This window comes from Epinephelus fuscoguttatus, linkage group LG11 (genome assembly GCF_011397635.1).
Source record: "Epinephelus fuscoguttatus linkage group LG11, E.fuscoguttatus.final_Chr_v1".
In the NCBI taxonomy this organism is placed as follows: Eukaryota; Metazoa; Chordata; class Actinopteri; order Perciformes; family Serranidae; genus Epinephelus; species Epinephelus fuscoguttatus.
In genome coordinates this window covers 28188656-28209437 of record NC_064762.1, presented here as the reverse complement: position 1 = coordinate 28209437, position 20782 = coordinate 28188656, and the positions used below count along the sequence as shown (strand labels likewise).

The 20782-nt window shown below is 41.2% G+C and overlaps 1 protein-coding gene across 1 annotated transcript in view; it reads right to left on the bottom strand.

Annotated features, from left to right (window-relative positions):
- Nucleotides 1–3271, bottom strand: part of man1a1 (mannosidase, alpha, class 1A, member 1) — a 200314-nt gene extending 197043 nt beyond the window's left edge. Inside the window, exon 1 of the mRNA XM_049589654.1 lies at nt 2555–3271. Within this exon, the coding sequence (XP_049445611.1) occupies nt 2555–3070 (516 nt within the window). The 5' untranslated portion in view covers nt 3071–3271. The remainder of the gene's footprint in view (nt 1–2554) is intronic.
- Nucleotides 3272–20782: the final 17511 nt, after the last annotated feature.

Here is a 20782-nt window from a genome sequence, read left to right as displayed (position 1 = left end):
CAGACTTAAATGAACTTAATATTTGCCCATATTAAAAAACAGCCCAGAGCGAGACAATCTGTGTTTCTGCTGAACTCTATAAACACAGATTACTGCCTTGACAAAACAAGAAATCTTCAAAACAGTTGCTTTTCATTGGGACTGATGTTATGTTGACTTTACTCCCAACTAGCTGTTGCTGTTTGGGAAGTCACACAGTTCACGGTTAAATTTCAAAACATAAACAGAGAGCTGGGAAGGAGAAAATTTGAGATTCAGGGGCTCTGCTGGGCATATTAAATTAACAACATTTGCTATAAATTAAAGGGAGTTTATCTGTAAAGTAAACTGTTAGGATTAGAGATTAAAGACAGAAAGCTAATGTCATCTTTGTCAACTTTAAGCGCTGGTATTTGGCACAGTAAAGACTCGGAAGTAGCTTTATTTAAGTTAATGCTTATGTCTTTTAAATTTGATAAGGTGGGCTCAGTGTTTCAACTCAAGTAATTACACCTATATAGGATAGTGTGTTTACCGCTGTCGATATGATGTCAAATATATCTGTGATATCGCCTATGTGATGACAATCAGTTGGCAGGAGGATGCACACTATTGGCAAACTGTAATTTGTACACAGTATGATCCCTGATTGACATGATGTGCTTAATGCCACATTCGTGTGGTTGACAGCATGACCTTTTAGTGGCAGATAATGTCATCTTAAGGTCAGAAATGTGCCCCATCAGTATAGCAAACGGTGCGTCTTAAATACCAAATACACGCTGTGGTTTTTTAAGGTTTCAGGGCGGCGTTGACAACCTGATACCTGAGCGATATATCAATGAAATATTATGCTGTGGTATCTGACTGGGCGGTGTAGGGAATTTTAAAACATAACATGGCGATTAAGTTCAATCTTGTCTTTTTGGGGGTCTTAAAAGCTGCACTGATAAGATTTTCTTAACTTATTAGACTTTTATAGTTAATTGAGCTTTACCAATTATTGCTATTCATAATCTTCTCAAATATAAATATCAAAGAGTCATCCCTGAGCACTCAAATACTTCACTGTGATATTTAATTTTGTCAGTACTGACCACAATCCCCGGACACCCCGGAGTCTGCTCAAGGAAGTCAAATTCAGACCTCCTTCATATCAGCTCCCAGGGCCACACAATGCCCTGCAGATATTTCATTTCCAAATGATTCTCACTGAAAGGCAAATATCAGTCCATATGAATGTCCGTACAACAGCCACATGTGTTCAGCCAGGACACCAAACCCTTATTTGCTCACTCACTCCAAGGTCCTCTGCCTGAGTCTACCAGTTAACCACCTGAATGAGCAAATGGAAATCAAGTCACCTCACTGAGCAGAAAAATTCCTCTTTAAAATTACACTTAGGATATTACATTTCCATCTAGATTTCGTTAAAATTCCTAGTGAGGATAATAACAATACAGATCGTGCAGCAGCACGACTGAACACCATCAGCAGCCACCTGAAACCACCTCAGAGACCTCAGCACTGGGCTTTTTTACTTGTCTCCAAACCCTACACACACACCGAGCAGTGTGACACAACACAAAAATGCCAGACATGGTACCTGTTGGTGTTTTTCACACTGCTGCAGGGTACAGTTTTGCTTTCACCGGTGTGTAATGATAGGACATCAGGGGGCACACAAGCGACTGAATAAAAGTCATACACAGGGGCACTGGGAGAGTGTCTCGGTAAATAAAAATGGGGGTGAATTATGACTCAAATGAGTGACAATTAACATGTCATGCTTTCAAGGGAGGCGTAAATTTGCAGGTTCTCTTAAAATACCCAATCTTTAGGTTATGAACTGTGGAGTAAATGTAAATCTAGGTCATATATTAAGATCTGTGAAAGGCTGAGAGGTGTTTAAGATCCTCCACATCCCCACTGATCCCACTGTGGTGACTGGTCACAGATGGATAATTGGATATGCCCCATCCTTGTACTGTCCAAATACGGGGAACTTGACAGACAGGTATATCAGCCCGGAGGGGGGCGGTGGATCCTGCATTCCTTCCTTCCTTCCTTCCTTATCCCCAGGAACTGACTGCTATTAAATTTCGTGGGAAGGAAAACGCCACGCCGAATTCCCTTGGAAACGTGTTAAATCATGTGTCAGATCCACCGGCAGGTGTACGTGTTTGACAACACGGCACAAGCACTTCAGCTAAACAGTACTAGATGTTTTACGCATTTCGGCCACAAGTGATCCACAATGTTCAGCAAAAACACAAGTTATATACTTGGTGTGCACTCGCTGCCACCGCTGTGCGCGGAGAGGACTTTCGAGATAACAAGCGAACATTATGTAAAAGTTCAAATTTCGTTCACATAGGTGCTCTATTGGTGTGTTATATGTAAGCCGAATTGAAGAGGGGATGCAAAAGATTCGTGTAAGCTGTTGAGTCATGTTATACAGAGAATATACACAGCCCTACGCTAAGGCAAATTTAATGTGTCAGAATTAAAGCGGTGTTTGGCGCGGCATGTTTCTTCATAGAAGGAACAGTGCGCGAGCTCAACAGATCCTTACCTCTTTGATTTTGGCCCGTCTCTCCTTGGTTTCGGGGTCCACAGGTTCGTGTCCAGTCGCCCCCGGCGGGCGGTGGTACTCAACGGAAGGTAAATTATTGACATCCTTCCCACCTTGACCCATAACGTTACTCTCCCTCGGAACTTTCAGTTTCTCATTTAAAATGTCTTGTTTTATCTCGTCGGGCCGTTTCTGTAGAGTATCCTTGGCCTCTAATAGAGCTTTTTCGTGGTCTTTCCTGATTTTGGCCAGGACCCTCTCGTCGTTTCCAGCCGAACCTGGGTCGCTGCTGTCCGGACCGGTGCGGGTGTTGGTCTCCACCGCGGAGGAATGAAAGAAAACTCCGCTAAGCAGCTTGGACGAGTCCGGTAGGAAGAAAATGGCCCCGAAACACAGGGTGATAAAAGCGCTGAAGACTAATAACAAAATAAATTTCTCTGTCAACCTGAAAGAGGTCGGGCTGGCAGACTTCCTATTCGGGGTCGCGGTGAAAGGCAGAAGAGTTGCAACTGGCATTTTCCCCCTCTTCCTTCAACAACTCGAACAACAAAAAATGAATTTCAACGGTCGAATTAACTCACGACGGACTCACTGTCGGGTTATTCCGGTCAGACGTCCATTTCCAGAGGATATAAACCGTGTCAAATGTACCGTAACAGTGGTAAAATCTCCGGTAAAAAGTTGAGGAGTAAGGCGGCTGCCCATACCGGAGACTCTCTGCAGACAGACCGAGTCCACTGGCTCACACAGGAAGCAACGGTAGATAGGCGTGACTGACAGCCGCGATGAGCTAATCACTTTCTGCCCTGTGAGTGGTGGGCACGCGGGGGGCGTGGCCTCCCAACGGCTGGGTATAAAAGCGCTGACAACCGCGATCTTAACTTCATGTTTCACTAACCATACAACAGAAAGGACAGCATGACTGAGTCTGGGACACCTTATAGTTTTAAAAATGGATCCATTAAGTCAAATTCTTTATTTAATTTATTGCCAAAAGCAAGAATAGACCAAAAATAATCAATGAACTGACTCGCCTGTTTTGCCTTTTAAATTGAAAGTTCTTTATTATCATATGCACAACAACAAGCCTAAAGAAAAGCAGTTGTTGGCAATGACAGTCTTGGCTCTCAGAATCCCCTCAGCAATGCTCATTAAATATACATTGAAAACAAGAAAAAAAAGTAGAACTACTGCCTTGCTGCTGTATGCCTCCGCCAACCAGTCAAGTTGCGGTTTACACCCATGTGGCTCCTATGTAGCCATGAAAGTTGACAATACTTCAAATGTGGATGTTGCTTTGAAGAAGCTACGTATTCTGATACTTCACACACATCTTCAACCCCCGCAGCACAGAAAATCTATACAATCAGCACAGTTTCAAAATGGGCACCCAAGGTTTGTTTCACCAACTCTGACCAAATGTCTCCCCCTTCTGTTCCTGAGTTATGCCATTGATTAATAGCCAGAAAAGTGTTTTTGCAGAGCATTATGATGTCATAGTGAAGTTGACCTTTGACCTTTTGGATATACAATTTCATCATTTTATCCTATTAGACATTTCTGTGAAATTTTTGTCATAATTAGCACATGAATTCTTGAGTTATTGGCAAAAACTTGTTCTTTCAGGTTGCAGTTACCTTGACATTTGATCACCAAAATCTAATCAGTTCATCCTTAAGTCCAAGTGGATGTTTGTGCCAAATTTGAGGAAATATCCCATGGCACTCTTGAGATATCACGTTCACAAGAATAAGACGGACGCAAGGTCACAGTAACCTTGAATGCTGACTACAAAATTCTAATCAGTTCATTCTTGAGTCCATGTGGTGGTTTGTGCCAAATTTGAAGAAATGCCCTCAAGGACCTCTTGAGAAATCACGTCCACAAGAATGAGACGGACACAAGGTCACAGTGATCTTGACCTCTGACCCCCAAATTCTAATCAGTTCGCCGCTGAGTCCAGGTGGATGTTTGTGCCAAATTTGAGGTAATTCCCTCGAGATCCACTTGAGATATCGTGTTTACGAGAATTGGATGGACGCAAAGTCACTGTGATCTTTACCTCTGACCACCAAATTCTAATCAGTTCATCATTGAGTCCAAGTGGACATTTGTGCCAAATCTGAAGAAATTCCACGTGGGCATTCTTGAGATGTCGCATTCATGAGAATGGGACAGACGGACCGATGGACAACCCGAAAACAAAATGCCTCCAGCCACGGCTATCACTAGTGTGGAGGCAATTAAAACACTCAAGTACAAGCAAAATGAGAATCTATACACACACACACACACACACAGATGTGAACAATTAGTAAAACAGTAAGTTAAGTATATAACAGTAAATGTCAAGTGATAAGCTCAGGAGCTCCAGTGCTTAAAAGTCTTATGGCCTGTTTAAAGCCTGTGGGATGATGCTGTCCCTGAGCCTGGTGGCGCGATAGTCTAATGTCTGCCAGACGGCAGCAGGCAGAACAGTTTGTGACTGAGGTGGCTAAGGTCTCCGATAATCCTGATGGCCTTCTTCCTGCAGCGCTGGGTGTCGAGGTCCTCCATGGATGGCAGCTCCATAAGCAGTTTTCACCACCCTCTGTTTCCTCTGTGCCATGGAGCTACCATTCTTGCCCAGAAACTAAACTAATAAAATGAACAGTCTGCAGAAACATTAGTGGTTCTGTAAACGTGCAGATGTTCAGCAGGAATGATTTTACCATGTTCACGTTCATGTTAGTTTCTCATGTTAGCAAGTTGGACAGCAACTAAGTACATTTACTCAAGCATACTCTACTTAAGTACAGTTATTAAGTTATTTAAATACTTAACTAAGTATTTCATTTTTTGCTGCTTTATGCTTCCACTCCACTACATTTTTGAAAAAAAAAAAACTTTTTACTTCACTACATCTGTTTAGGAGCTTTAGTTACTGGTTTTCAAGTTTAAGAATAGTATAAGATTATACAACCAAAACGTGACCAGTTTATACAGCAAAGCACTGCTTACATATTAATACATAAGTAATGCTGATCCAATAATACCATAATAAAACCTTAACTGTACCCACTGCATTGAGAGTAGTACTTTTGATTTGTTGCTTATACTTTCACTTAAATGCATTTTTGAATGCAGGAATTTTTACTTGTAATGAAGTACTTTTAAACTGTGGATTTACTGTAGACGTATGCCGCACGTTTTAGTTGATAAAATGTTGTTTTTCTGTTTTGTTTTTGTTAAATTCAGTGCATAAGATACACATCTTACAACTTCAGAGAATGTAGGAATTTTGAACAATGATAAATATCTGTGAAAATGTTTTTTTAAAAAAACGTTAATTTTCATGTTTTTTCTTTGTCAAAGCCACAGAGAGCCACTGGAGGGGCTCAAGTGTCACATTTTTCTGCAGTACTACAGGCTGCCTACCCCTGACCTAACCTATATAACTTTAAGTTGAGTATGTAACTTAATGTTAAGCACACAACAGGACAATGCCCCACCATGTTTCTTTTTCTAAAGCTAACCTATGTACCTTTACTTTCTTAAACCTTACCTACCTAACTTAACAACATTCTCACTCTGACCTTCTCACATATTGATGTTTTGGTCATGGACTTTCCACATCCGCATACAACGTGCAAGGTACTCTGGGTGTGTTGGTTGATGTTCTGGGACACTGTGTCAAGTTCTGGCTGTTACATACATTGTCTTCTTTCAAGATTTTTTCCTTCAACAACAAAAGCACATGATTAGGATTAGGAAAAAAGAACAGGGTTTGGCTTTAGAATATTACGGGACGCAAATACCACTCTCTCGGGTGAAAGTCAGTGTTTGTTGGACCCATCCACCACCCCTACCGGCCACCCCATTTGGACTTTCACCGCCTTAACTTTCGTCCTTGTCCTGCTGCATTTCCCCCTGACACCACCGGGCACCTATAAACTGTAACTGCAACCAGCTGCCTATCATGATGACATTAAAGGACGCCTTTTTCGTTGGTCTCTGATGCCACAAGTCATTGCTCAAGCACCGGATTTCAACGACTTTGGAGTGAGACCAGGCTTAATTTAATGTTAAGTATGTAACTTTATATTACATACTTAACGGGACAACGTTAATATTTCGTTGGTAGTGACAGAATTCAAATACTGGTGCAAGTCTTCCTTTCTTGACATTAGTCTACCTAAACCAAGGAGATGGCAGTAGACTTTAGGAAGAGTCCGATTATCATCTCTCCTGTTTTTATCAATGATCAGGCTGTTGAGGTTGTGAAGCAGTGTAAGTATCTTGGATGAAAAGCTGACCTTTGAGCTTCAGGTGGACGCTGTGTGCACCTGAAGCTCATCAGCTCATGTATTCTCACCGCAAGCTCCGGTGTTTTAATGTTGACAGCACTTTCATGAAGGTGTTTTATCCCTGTTTTATTGAATCACTTCTCACCTTTTCTTTTATCTGCTGGTGTGGGGTACTTAACTTGAAGCACAGAAACAGGTTGCTGAGCATTGCAAAGGTTTGCAGCAAAATTGCAGGCACAATCTAGGACGATTTGACTGATGTGTACATGGTCAGAACACTAAGGAGGGCCCAGTCAGTCCTGGCTGATCCCAGTCACCCCTTATTCAGTCAATTCAGGTTGCTTTCATCTGGCCGCAGATATAAAATGCCAGCTTGCAGGACAAATAGGCAAAAAGACTCATTTGTCTATTCTTAAATAATCTCACCTGACCCTATCATTGTAGTGTTTCTTTGCAACTAACACAGTGTGAGGTCTTTTTTGCATCTATTTATGTATTAATTGTATATTTATTTGTTTGTTTGTTTTTTATCTGCACAACAAATTGTCCCTCAGGGATAATAAAGATATCCTGTATCCTGTAAATGAGATTTAGGCCCCGGGCCACACTGCATGCGTGAGCAGCGCGTGATGGCTACCTTGCTGAACTGCTGCGGCTCACATGTGCTCGTATGTGCTCACACTTACAGTGTTGTGACTGTATGTGTGAACTGTAGGCTGCAGAGGTGCCTGCTGCTGTATCTACTGTATTTCCACAATTAAAAGCCAATGGAGCCATGCAATTTACTGCATTGCCAACAACACAGTACTGCAAATATTTTACAATAAAAAGCCTCCTGTTAACAAATCAAGGATACTGTCCACAGAAATGTTGTAGGAGTGCTTTTATTTTTATACAGAACCAGGAAAAGTTGAGCAAAACAGATATGTATATTTCTTTATGTCTGTGAGTGATCAAGACATTAGTCAGAGGTAGTAATCTCTAGATGTGGTGTACCTGAGCAGCTCTGCTCACGCGGGCAATGTGCCCGCTCTAACCTGTTAACACAGGCGCTGGAAAAAACTCAACAGGTTCTGCGATATATACACAGTGCTCACGCATGCAGTGTGACCCGGGCCTTACTCAGGGTCGGGGAGGACAGAGGGCTGTTGTCAGAGAATGACGCAGCAAGCGAATACGCCATCTGCGGACGGTTCACCGACTTGGCAAACGGACTTCGCTACAAACTGATTGGCTGTAAAAACAGGTGACATGCCTTATGTTTTACAACCAGCTACTGGCAACTTGACAAGCTCGGTCACAGGTGACACTATCAGCCTACTTGAGTCGAGTTGAGAACAACTGTTTCACACCACTGCAACTTTTGTCTGCAGTGTTCTAAAATGGTTTTGTCTCGTCGCAAATCTTTGGTCTGAGCTGGGCTTTAGATATAATACGAACCGTTTTATGAGGGTATGTTGTATGGATTAAGACCTGGTGGCTTATGAGTTATAGAACTTAAATTCCCCTCAACATCCAAATGTTGAAATAGGCTAAATTTAAACATAAGTATTCTATTGTACATATCAGGAGTTAGATAGTTACCAACATGTCCAAGTTGCTCTGTAAGTTCACTTCTAACATTTACAGTATTCTCAGCATGTTTTATGAGAACTCAACAAAGCATCCTTGTTTAACACTACTTAATTTTTAGCATGTATGAACAAGAGTGTGGAGCAAGTTTAGGTCGTAAGTGTTTCCCTCCGTCATGACATTCCTCATCGGCTTACCCTCTGACCATGTCATGTGTCTTACTGCCCAGCCTTCACTTCTTTGATTTGGAGGGTTTGGGCGGGAGAGCCACTAAATCCTAAGATACAGCATTCATGACTTTATAACTTATGTACTTTATGTCCAGTACATTTCTTACACACAACTTTAATGTAAAAATCTTGGACTTGCTTATGCAGAGGTGTAGGAAGCGACCTTCCTCACAATACACAGCTGACTACCATTGAAAATCTCATCTATTACATTGTGTAGGGTGCTTATTATTATTCATAGGCTTCACAAATGGACAAAAAAATCCGCCCCTCAACACATAAGCACATGCACACATGCATGAATGCACACATACACTTACTGATGAGATCCATGATCTTTGCTAGTCCGTGTGTGAGTGTGGGAGATAAATGGCAATCATTTCAATTGTCTCTGTTGGTGACTAATAAGGGTTTGAGGAACCAGTCAGTTGTATGCGTGAAACATGTAATTTATGCTTAAATAGAGGTTGGAATTAGTTCACAGCTAATACTAGAGTTTTACCAGAGAGAGAAGGGAAAAAAAAAATCAATCTTGGACTTGTTCTTTGCTATTACAGATACTGATGAGTGCGTGCTCCTGTTTTCAGACCGAATAAATCATCCCCTCCCTGTGATTTGAATGTGTAAACTTATGTTGTTGTCTGTTGAATATTTTGTTGAACATTTACATTTATATACCATACATCACTGATCGCATTGTTTATGACAAATAGCTGCCATGGCTGTAGAAATCACTGAAGCGAGAGAAAGAAAAACAATTCGGATGGAAAGCTTATGGCGTGCTGCCATATTAAAATTGTAATTCTGGGATGGCAACATGTCTAAATGATGACGCGTATGTATGATTACTTTCTCACTCTGCGATTCAAGCAGAAAATTAAATCTCGGATGAAATGTATGGCATCTCAATATTGAACTACGAGTCTCCTGTGGCAACAGATTTGACAACCGCCATTCTTCCCCGTGTCATTTCGTCAAAGTTGGATTTTTCAGTGGAATTTCTTTTCACCCTGAGTAGCTGTTGATAATACAGGTATCAAAAGAAACACCATTTCCCCAGTGGTGTTGTGGTTTTCTAGGTGTGGAGGAATAAATAATCTTTTGTTGTGAAGCTGGTAAAACATGTAGCGAGATATGGGGTAAACCCACTTTTAAGGCTCATTCAAAGGAAAAATCCCTTTTGTATGCTGCACTATTAGATCTTAAATCCAGCGCTCCCTGGGAGTTATTTTCAGAAATGAGAACTTGTAGTTTAGCTTTTTGTTGTACCCATCCTTTAATGTATTGAGAAAAGCTGTCCACGCAGCAATCAAAACTAGGACATGAGACATTTTTGTCATAATAAACTATGATGACAGGATGCAAAACCTAAAGGCAAATACTTGCTACTAGCTGTCAGCAGTCCCACGTAGTAAAAATTAAAAATATCACACTTATGCAACCCTGCTGAAAGTGAGAAATTCCTTGTATCCATCATGCATGGTTTATTTTAAATTCACAAGCTACTTTGGATGTGGTTGTTCAAAGGAGATAAACACATGAAGCCCTCAAAGCTTTAGCAACAAGATGTCATTCTTATTAAGTTGCAATGAATTCTGGTCTACTGTAGCAACTGTTGATGTAAGAATCAGCCCGCCTGCCTCCTCTATTCTCCCTGTATGATTGATGAATTGTTGGAGCGGGATGACAGCTCCAGAATGAAAGAAGTCCCGGCTGTTTGATTGTAAGGAACTTAGTCTACAGCCTGATGTTTATAACGATGTAGATCACAGACAGAAAATCTGCTTTCCAACTTCAAAATAGCAGTGCTTAAATGTTAACGTGTGGTTATGTGATTTATACGATGGGAAGTCGTCTGAAGGAGTATTATACCAAACAACAGAATAAAGTCAGAAACAGAAGGTCAACTATATCACCTACAGCTCCAACAATGACAATGATGGCTGGACAATTTAAAGGAACAGTTCATCCCAAGATCAAAAATATTTTAACTCTTACCCATAGCACAATTTATCAGTCTAGATAGTTTTGGTTAGAGTTAGAGTTGCAGAGTGTTGGAGATATCGGCCGTAGAGATGTCTACCTTCTCTCGACTAATTTGGTCTGCTGTGGGTTGAGCTTGTTTGCTGACAATACCTATTTGTTGGAAATAAGAGCAATGAGACTGAAATGTTCCGTAAAACCAAAACAGTTAGCTTAAAAAGGCAACAAAGGTAAGTAGACCCGTAAAATTTGGTGCTATTTCTATGTTAATTCACATTAAACATTATTATTTCATTAATTATTAATATTTAAGTAGAGTAACAGTATTTGGTGTTGGAGACCAACACGCTCCCACTGGCAGTGTCTCCACACATCGACATGGAACCAGCGAACAGAAACCAGGAATGTGGAAGCAGAGCTCTTGGTCGAGGACAGAAGGCTGAGTGGTTTACCAGGAAGCAGGTGAAGCCGGAGAGGTCAGCAACGAGGAAGCAGTCCAGAAACACATACTGGAATGTCTTGCATAGGAATGACAAAAACAATCTGGCAACAAGAGTCTGGGAAGCTGCAGCAGTTGGCTCGATGAGGTGGGTGTGGTGGACCAGCAGGAGCGGGAGATGTGTGGACAGGTGATAGGCTGGCAGGTAGATGTGGTGGAGAGGCAGGCTGAGTGGAAATTAGAATGACATGAATGGAAGGTTGGAGGTGCACAGTGTGACACCGAGTGTGAAGTGGTCAAGATGAAAGTCAGTACTTTTAAGTCTGAGGCCATGGTTCTCGGCTGGATTGCCCCCTCTGGGTTAGAGGAGAGTTACTGCTCCAAGCGAAGAAGTTTAAGTATCTCTGGGTTAGTGAGTGAGGGTAAAATGGAGCAAGATTAGGATTGGTGGTTTGCTGTGGCCGGCCCAACATAGTGAAGTGCTAAGCTGAAAGGCAAAGCTCTTGATTTACTGGTCCATCTACGTTCTGACCCTTACCGATGGTCATGAGCTTTGGGTAGCAAAGAATGAAGAATGAGATAGCAGATACAAAAGGCAGAAATTACTTTCCTCCCTAAGGTGGCTGGGCTCAGCCTAAGAGGTAGGGTAAGGAACTCGGGCATCCGGAGGAAGCTCAGAGTAGAGCTGCTGCTCCTTCACATCAAAAGGGGTCAGTTGAAGTGGTTCGAGCATCTGATCAGAATGCCTCTCATCAAATAATGGACATAGCTTCTGTGATGTCACCCACTAGCTTGTGGACTCCCATTTTGAAACCTCAATTTCGGAGCTTAGGCTGTCGTCATCTTGGTTTTTTTGGAGCCAGAAGTGACCACATTTAGACGAGAGGTTAGAGCTGGGGATAAGCAGTGAGGGGTGGATCTGACTCATAGACTGTAGTGACGCCTCACAGACAGCCTGTCACTCAACTGGCTCCACCCTTAAATATGCAAAAATCTGAGCCTTGATATAATGTAAAGAGGTGAATTATATAAAAACATCTTCCCCCGTACAGTTGTCATGAATGTTGAAATTAGCTCTAGAGACCAAAACTGTTTTTGAAAACATGTTTCTTTCTGCTGTAAAGTTGAGCATTTGAACATGGGGGTCTGTGGGGATTGACTCGCTTGTGGAGCTGGCCTCAAGCGGCCACTAAGGACCTGTAGCTTTTGGCTCCTCCGCACTTCAGTTTTCAGCCCTGGAGATTGCCCCTTGATGCCTCCTGGGTGTCTCCCGTCAAGTGGTTTACGGGGATTTCCAACTAGTAGGAGGCCTTGAGGCAGACCCATAACACACTGGAGGGATAATATATCTCATCTGACCTGGGAACGCCTCGGGATCCCTCAGGAGGAGTGGGAAAGCGGTGCTGGGGAGAGGGGTGTCTGGAATACCATGTTCAGCCTGCTGCCCGCGTGACCTTGCCCCAGATAAATGGATGAAAATGGATGGATACAGTATTTGAATCCACCTTTTACCTGTGGAACTGTTAGATTTGTTTTGGTTCCAGTCACTGTTTGATTTTCATTTCCCACCCAACTACATATTATTAATGCTATGTTACCCACAGTGTCCACTCTAGTTCATTTTTCCCACTATGAATTATTAATGGGATGTAAACAGTACTTTAATAACATCTGTTGACGTTATTTAAACATTTAAAAAGACGCATACACTCTATATACACAAGTGGACTGGAAAATATTGCCACACTGAAGGCAAGGTTGGGTAGACTTGCTGGAGGGTGAAAGCTGCTGTTGAATCTGGTCTCAGTTCAGAGAAGTGGTCTCAGATCCTGCTTAAAATTTTGGTCTGAGTTTTGCCAAGTCCACCACAGTCCCTTCTGGCGTCTGCATTTATTTTCTTAATGACTCCACACACCTCATGTCATTACGTTAAGCATGAATCATGGAAGTTGGCGAGGTGATGTTGTGGTTTCCAGGTGTCACTTCTGGTCCTCTGTAAATTGGAGGAAAGAAAACAGAGACGGTGAAATAACATCATCACTAATGAGAACCAAACTTTTTATATTCTGCTGAAAGTAAGCCTGCAAAGATGACCCCCTACCAAACAGTGGGCCAAAAACTGAAAATGACATGACACCAGTGCATGTTTATTTTGCTTGGTGATTTAAATACGGCTTTATTTTCTCTGTTCTTTGTCTTTATTTAAGCCTGGGACTGTAGTAGGGCTGAACCCTAATAGTCAACCAAACGTTAGTCAATCAGAAAGGTCATTAGTCGGCAGGATTTCAATGTTAACAATGCTACTGATACTATTCTTTCTCAGACCTTGAACTCAAACCATTGCGTAGCATGCCCAAAATATGTTATTTCATAATTACATTAATATTGTAAATATGCAAGCACCGAGTCGACTAATGGCCCAAAATGATGACTATTTGTCGACTAGGAAAATTTTTAGTCAAGGGTAGCCCTAGACCGTAGTTTAAATCATGGCGAGCAGTGTCAAACCAATGGGAGTAATGACTTAAAGATTTTTAGAGGGGTAAAAACATACACTAATTTTTATTCTCAGTTTATAATGATAATTCCAGCTGAAAGTCACAGTTTAATCTCCAGTTCTTCCCATAATATCATCATCACAATTCAGAGCTATTATCCATGTATGTTAATGGTATTTAGACTGGCAGCTCCAAATGAGTTTGAGATTTTTATTAAACTAATATTACTAATATTGTCAGCTCAATGTACCCTGGGAATCCACTTTCAGCCAATTTGCTGATGTAAAATAGGCCATGCAGTCATCACCCAGCTGTTTGATGCTTCTCTCTCTCCTTCTCTCTCCGTCTCTGTCTTTCTCTCTCTCTCCAGTCCAAATATAACCTCGCCCCAATCTGATTTAACCACAGTGGTCTCATCCCTGGGGCAAAATGGACTCATTTGTGCGGAGAGAGGAAAAAGAGAGAGACGAGAAAGAGGCAAGAAGTAGGAGAATAGAAAGTCCAGCAGAGAAGAAAAGAAGGGGTCTAGAGGGTGGAGGGGTATGAAGGATGGTAGTGAATAGAAAGTGTGATGAAGAGAGGAGGGGGGAAAAAAAGACGAGATGTGCTCAGTGAATGAGGTCACTAATTGGGTTGAGACTTGTAGCTCCCCTGCAATCCATTCCCCTCGTTCCTGACAGAAATCAAATTATTTTGAATTTCTTTTGTAAGAGCAAGAAAAATATGTTAATTTCCAGCTGCAAGAGGCTGAAATAAGGAGGGAGAAAATAACAAGTGGCCAGTGTGAAGACATTTAATAATTCTTTAGCCAATGTTGTGTAATACTCTGTGATCTTTTGACTGCTTTTCCTTTATTGTTCAAATCTTTATTCATCTCTTTTATTCAAGAAAGAAAAGATTAGAAAAGAGATAAGATGACACATAACCTCTAGTGATTGCTGGAGCCATGCTAACTATAGGTGCTGTTACTGGACTTCCTCTTTAGAGGAAAAGATAAAGATGTAGAAACAATGTCTGTTTTCTTAAAAGGAATAAAGAAATCAGAAGACAACACAGTTAAATGGTCTTCAATCTGTCCATATAGACTCAGTTATAAGAATAAGATATATACAGTAATGCTTTAATTCAATTATTTACTTATATTTAGAATATAATTAGAGCACAGACTCAGCATAAAAACAGCACAGAATACGTGGCATTGTTTCTTTATGTTTTAAATCAATGTATAATATAAACGTTTATTGTTATGGTGCAGAAACGGGCATTTTTCAGAATCTTATGGTGTCCATTCATTGATGCCTGATAAGATGGAGGTTCTTAATCACAGCTAACTCTGTACTCTTTTTTCTCTTTTTACTCTTGATTTTAAAATATTCTGAATTAAGAAAGGTAACTAGTAGTGGCAGAAGAAATACTGAATATAAGCAGCATTTAATTCATTTTTATACCATTACTTCTACTTCTAGTAAAAATTGGCATCTATGATAATACTGATAGTCTATTTAAATGCCCAGTGTTGGTCTACATACTGCATAAAAATAACTTATGAAGCTTTTTCTTTAAAGATTATGTTTTAGGCATGTCCACAGTTTTACTTGTTTTATTGACAGTGAAGGATATAGTCTGGAAAGGCAAGCGAGAAAGAGAGCGAATAACATACAGCAAAAGACCCAGGCAAGACTCATACCTGGGTCACTACGGTAAGGTCTCAGCCACAGCGGTATGCTCCCTACTTGGTAATGTACCAGGGCATCTCTGCTCATAGAGCATTATTGATTTTTTTCCTTTATGGCCACTTGGGGGCAGCACAACAAGCTGTAAACAAAAAAAGGGACATAGTGTCACTCATAGATAATATGAGATAGATAGATCCCCCTCCCAAAGATGTTCAAGACATTCAGTCCACTGGAATTGCTCGCCTGGTCCAAACTGCACCTGGGTTTACTTCCAGGTAATACAGCCCACTCAATATGAACAGTAGTGTGTCTCCTGCCAACAAGTTCCTGTATACAGTACCTGCATACTACCTTGCTAAATTGTTATCCTTGTGGCTGATAGATGCTGACAGTCAACATTGCTGAGCAGTGGTGTTCTCAAGGTTTCACTGCTGGAAGGATGGTCTGTTCATGACACTATACTTCAGTCAGGACCACTTTAGCCAAAGGAAACTTTATTTCCATTTGCAGTATTATATTTGGCGGTATGGCTCTGTACTGGGGCCTCTTTGCCTTTACTCGAGCTTACGCAGAAAGCCTTTTCCACAGGCCTACATGGAAAGCCTAAGGCAGAGAGAACACATCTCTCTTCCCTTCCATGTGCAAACGAGGAAAGCCTGACGAAAATTCTTAGTGCACCTTTAAGGATATTAGGAATATTTACAACTGTATCACCAGCATCAAACCACAAATATCTGTATTATCTTCCTAAATCTCATATCTATTAACACCAAGTCATATAGGCACAACTCTTTGCAGCTGGAGGAGGAAGGATGGGAACTATACCATTGCTCCTTGTTGAGCCATGGAAAACTCCAACAATAATCTCCCCTCCAATTGCAGACAGAACACATATCATCTTCAGTTTATGAGGGATCCTGCTAAGCTTTAAGCAGATAAAATGTATTTCCCCTCCTCTCTCTGGATACTGCCAATTTCATATCTGACTGATATTTTCTGGCAGAGAGTTTTGCTACCTATACTAATACATGATCTTGACATGTGCGCTCAGGGGTTTAGGGAAGATTAATATTGGTTTATGAAATCTTTCTGCAAACACGAAAAACAGCCGCCATCAGCCTTGATATTTGACTAACAACTTCCTGACTTTACAGGCACTAAAATAAATGTTAGTAGGGTTGGACAATTGACAGTGTAACATGTGAGGATAGAAATGTGTCCACCAGTAGAGGTTTAGCAATACCGTTTCTACCGCAGAAACTATTTGGGGCAAGCTGTGTAGCAAATCAGGGCTGGATTTTCGCATGGTCTTGTGAATCCAGCTGCCTCTCAAGGTAACGTGATTCAGGCAGACATGGAGGAGGAGGGTGAAGTTGTAAGTACAGAAACCTGTATCACTTGATACCATTGTTCTTAGGAACCCTTAAAGGTTTAGTGTGTAGATATCTAACAGTGAGCTTGCAGATTGCAACCAATGGAAATTTCCCGTGTGCCACGCATGTCAGAGAACTACGGTAGCCGATGTGATAATGTGAATGGCCCCATCTAGAGCCAGAGTGTGGTTTGTGCACACTAGGCTACTGTAGAAACATGGTGGTGCAACATGGCAGAGTCCTTGGGCGATGGTCCACTCCATATGTTGATACAAATGGCTCATTCTAAGTTTCCAATTAAAAGAAGAAAATAGTCAAATGTGATGAAGTACCTTACGGTTATTTCAAACCATTTCTTGATTTATAGAACAATCACTGCACCAGCATTTAACATTGTCTCCCAGAAATAAAGTTTGTATGTTACTGAAAGGCTTTCTTAATGACGTTGTTGTGGTAACATAATCGCTGCCGGGATTATGTTCAGAGACAACATTTCTTTCAAGCCATGAAACACTAAATTCAGGTACTGTGCATGCTTCGGGAGGAGGCAGTTGGTGAGGATGGCAGGGGTACAAAGTGCAATACCTTGACAACTGAACCTATTTTCATGTCCAGACTCCTGTCTTAGGTTTAGGCTGTCACGTATCAATTCAAGGAGGACCCAAACGCAGACTAACAGGCACACTGAATTTGAACAAAAAGCAAGCAAGCTTTAATGCAGCTGACAGAAATCATCCGGTACAGACAGGTAACTCAAAGTCCAAATACAAGCAGAACCAAAACTAAACTGCAAACCAACCTGAATAATACCATGAATTCAAACCCAAACAGAACACCAGGCGGGAAACAGAGCAGGGAATGACACCAGGAACACAGGGGTGAACACAGGACAAATATGGGATGAATACAGATGAACTGACAAGGAACAAAGGGAAACATAGGTATATATACACAGAAAACTGATCGCAAGAGTGAGACACAGCTGGAGTAGGAGGACATGGGCAAAAGGAGGGAAATGGAGATTGGCTAACAACAAGGGTGTGGAGGGAAACACGAGGGTGGAGCACAAGACTAATACAGAACAGGTGTGAAGGGAAGACTGGGAACAGGGAAGAACTAACAGGTGTTACAGAAAACAGGCGGGAAAACACACACAAAGACAGGAAGTAAAACCAGACATCACACATAAGGAGAGAATCTACAAAATAAAACAGGAAGCAGATTAAACATGAATGAATAATATGAAAGAAGAGTATAAACAAAAACCCAGGATCGTGACATAGGGAATAAATGCACTTTGGTTATGATTAAGTAAAGATCATGATTTTGGTCAAATGATCATAGAAAAAAAATAAAAACATAATGCTGTAGGTGCTAGAAGTGGATACTTAATTGCAAGATTGCCTATTTTGGCTTAAACCAACTTAAATTAATTGTGTCAGTGAACATTTTACTGATATGTTCAATTACAACATTTCTGCAACTTCTCAGACAGATTAATTAGCCAAATTTTCTTATTATGTCAATAGAAAAATGTAATTTGCTCAGCATTACATTTCCCTCAAAAACATCTGCTGATTCAAATTAGTTGTATAGAAATGTAATTTCTAGGAGACAGGGCTGTGTGATATATACTGTTACCATGATATAAAATGACATATACTGTGACAGAGGACTCTGGCCATGTCACCCACCCCTATATGTTTGACAGAAATAGGATGAGATTTTTGTTTATTTCACTACAATAAAAGATCTCTGTATCCCAAACAATAGGTTCCAGAAGTCATCTAGGTTGCAGGAAGTGAACGTTTTGAACAGCTGTCTCTCCGGGGAAGAGGTGTGAAAACTGCAGCTCTCCAAAGCTGCTGAGTGTAAACAGCAGGTTGCAGTTGAGAGGTCCTTGACAATCAAACAAGAGTGTTGTGGAACACCGAGTCCTGCCTGGGCTTCAGGGAGATCTTCTCTCTATTTTCCTGTCATTTCTAAAATGTACTCTATCCTAAATCTTGTCCCGAGGCTAGTTCTGAATCATTTTACATTTGTAGGCCCTGACAGCGAGCAAGCACATCTGTAACAGTGGAACATATTCACAGTGAAAACCTAAGATGTGAATTTACTTTAAGTTAAAAGGCTGGATAATCCATTTCTGCGGTGGTGTGAATCAAACATTCATTTCACTTAAGCCTAGTCTCCTGGAATTTTGTAAAATTAATATGATGTCTTCAAATCAACCTAACGCAGCACATTTATCAATTTTTTCCGCCAGAAAATAGGAAAATGTACATCCCTTGAACCAACCAGAAACCAATATTATATATATTGGGGCCTGTTGGCAGAGTGCAGTTTTAAAAATGGCAACTTAAACACAACATCTAAATGCCTACTGAGCAGGTTCATCCCTGAGCCTTGAGTTACTGAAGCACTGCAGTGTCGCCTGAAGAAAATGTTTGCATCGTACATTTCTGCAGCCACTAATATGTTAGTATCATATCAACGTTTCTAAAGTGACATAATATTTAAGGTTAACTTTTGTCAGTGAGAGTTTGAGGGGATGGTGGATGCCATGTCACTCTGGTGAAACACCTGCCAAGCTGCAAACCCTTGGCAGCATTTACACCTGTGTCTGTTGCACCGAACATGGGAATTTTAGTGGCACATTGCAGCATTTCCCAGCAGCATTTGAGCCACTGAACCCAGCTGTTTTTCCACTGACACATCGTGGCAATTCCCAAACATGGCTAATTTAAAGATACAGTTGGTCACATTTATGACAATAACTGTGTAATATTTGCTTAGACTGTCGCTGTATTGTGAAAGAAGAAAATGAGACAGTCTGTGAAAATCATGTTCCTTCTCCTCTGCTTCTGCCTCTGATGCCATTTGCTTGAATAAGATCGTGGTGCAGTCTCTAAGGGGCCGTACACATGCTGCGTCTTTAACTGCCTGGAAAATGCGAGGTCGGGTGCTGGGTGCTACTCTTGTAGCCTTTTTGTTCCAGAGTGCAGAGCTGATCTTCTTCCAGGCGTTGTTTATAAGTGTGAAGGCCTATCATCTGTGGGACAGATATAAACCTCTGGCAGCTCTACATAATCATGAGCAACTTCTCCATGTTTAACACAGACTGATATTTATGGAAGAAGGGAAAGATATCTGTCAGCTGTGATTGGTTGGCCCTCATGACGTGACGTGGTTTGCACTGCTGCATTCCAAAAGTTGCACTTAGTTTATCTCAGGGTACAGCTATTGCGCCCTGAAAAATAGGCAGTTAGGAACACGTGTGCACCGCGGTGGCATCGCTCTGGTGTTTAAGCGAAGGGTCTCTTATGCAGCTGTCAATCACGGCTTGTGAACTGCAAACTGTCAAACTTGGCAGCACTGATTAAATATGAATCAAGATTCATAGATTGGTCGGGCTGGTAGGCCATGCTTGTATCCAACATGGTGGTCATGTCACAAACATTCTCATTTTACAGCTAAACAGTACACTAAGATATGTTTCTGAAAACATCTGAGGTGAGAAATAGACAGTGCAGTAACATTTCATATTTCATATTTGATCAGTGCTGCCTAGTTTGCGGGCTGTGAGTGACAGATGAGACTCATCTAGTCTGATTGGTTGGTTTCATTCACAAGCAGTAAGCCCATTAGAAGTGCTACAAGGCAGTAGTGTAGACAGAGGAGTATGATTGTTTTGTTTGATTGAGTTGTTTCCAAAATGTACAATGCACACATTTATTCTGGCGACTGGGCTGAGCACTGTCATCAGTTCAAATATTTGGCGATATGTTAAAAAAGGTGAATTGAATTGCTTTGTAAACTATTTTATAAAGTGTCAAAGAGGGATTTAATCACATGCAGAACAGAGAATATTATTTTCTAAATTAAAATATTCATGTGACAATTTTTCTGTAGGTACAACCACACGTATGCTGAAACAAAGAATTAGTGAGTACAAGAGCTCAATCAGACGCAGTGATGTGAACTCCTGTTGTCATTTCAATGAATTTGCACACCATATCTGCTCTCTACATTAAATTGCCAAGAGGGGGAGATACGGAAAGAAAGATATGCCGAAGGGAGCTTTATAGGATTGACACTTCAGATACACTTCAGCCTACGGGCCTCACCGAGGAATTTGATATGAGTGTTACGCTGTAATCCAAGATGTTTC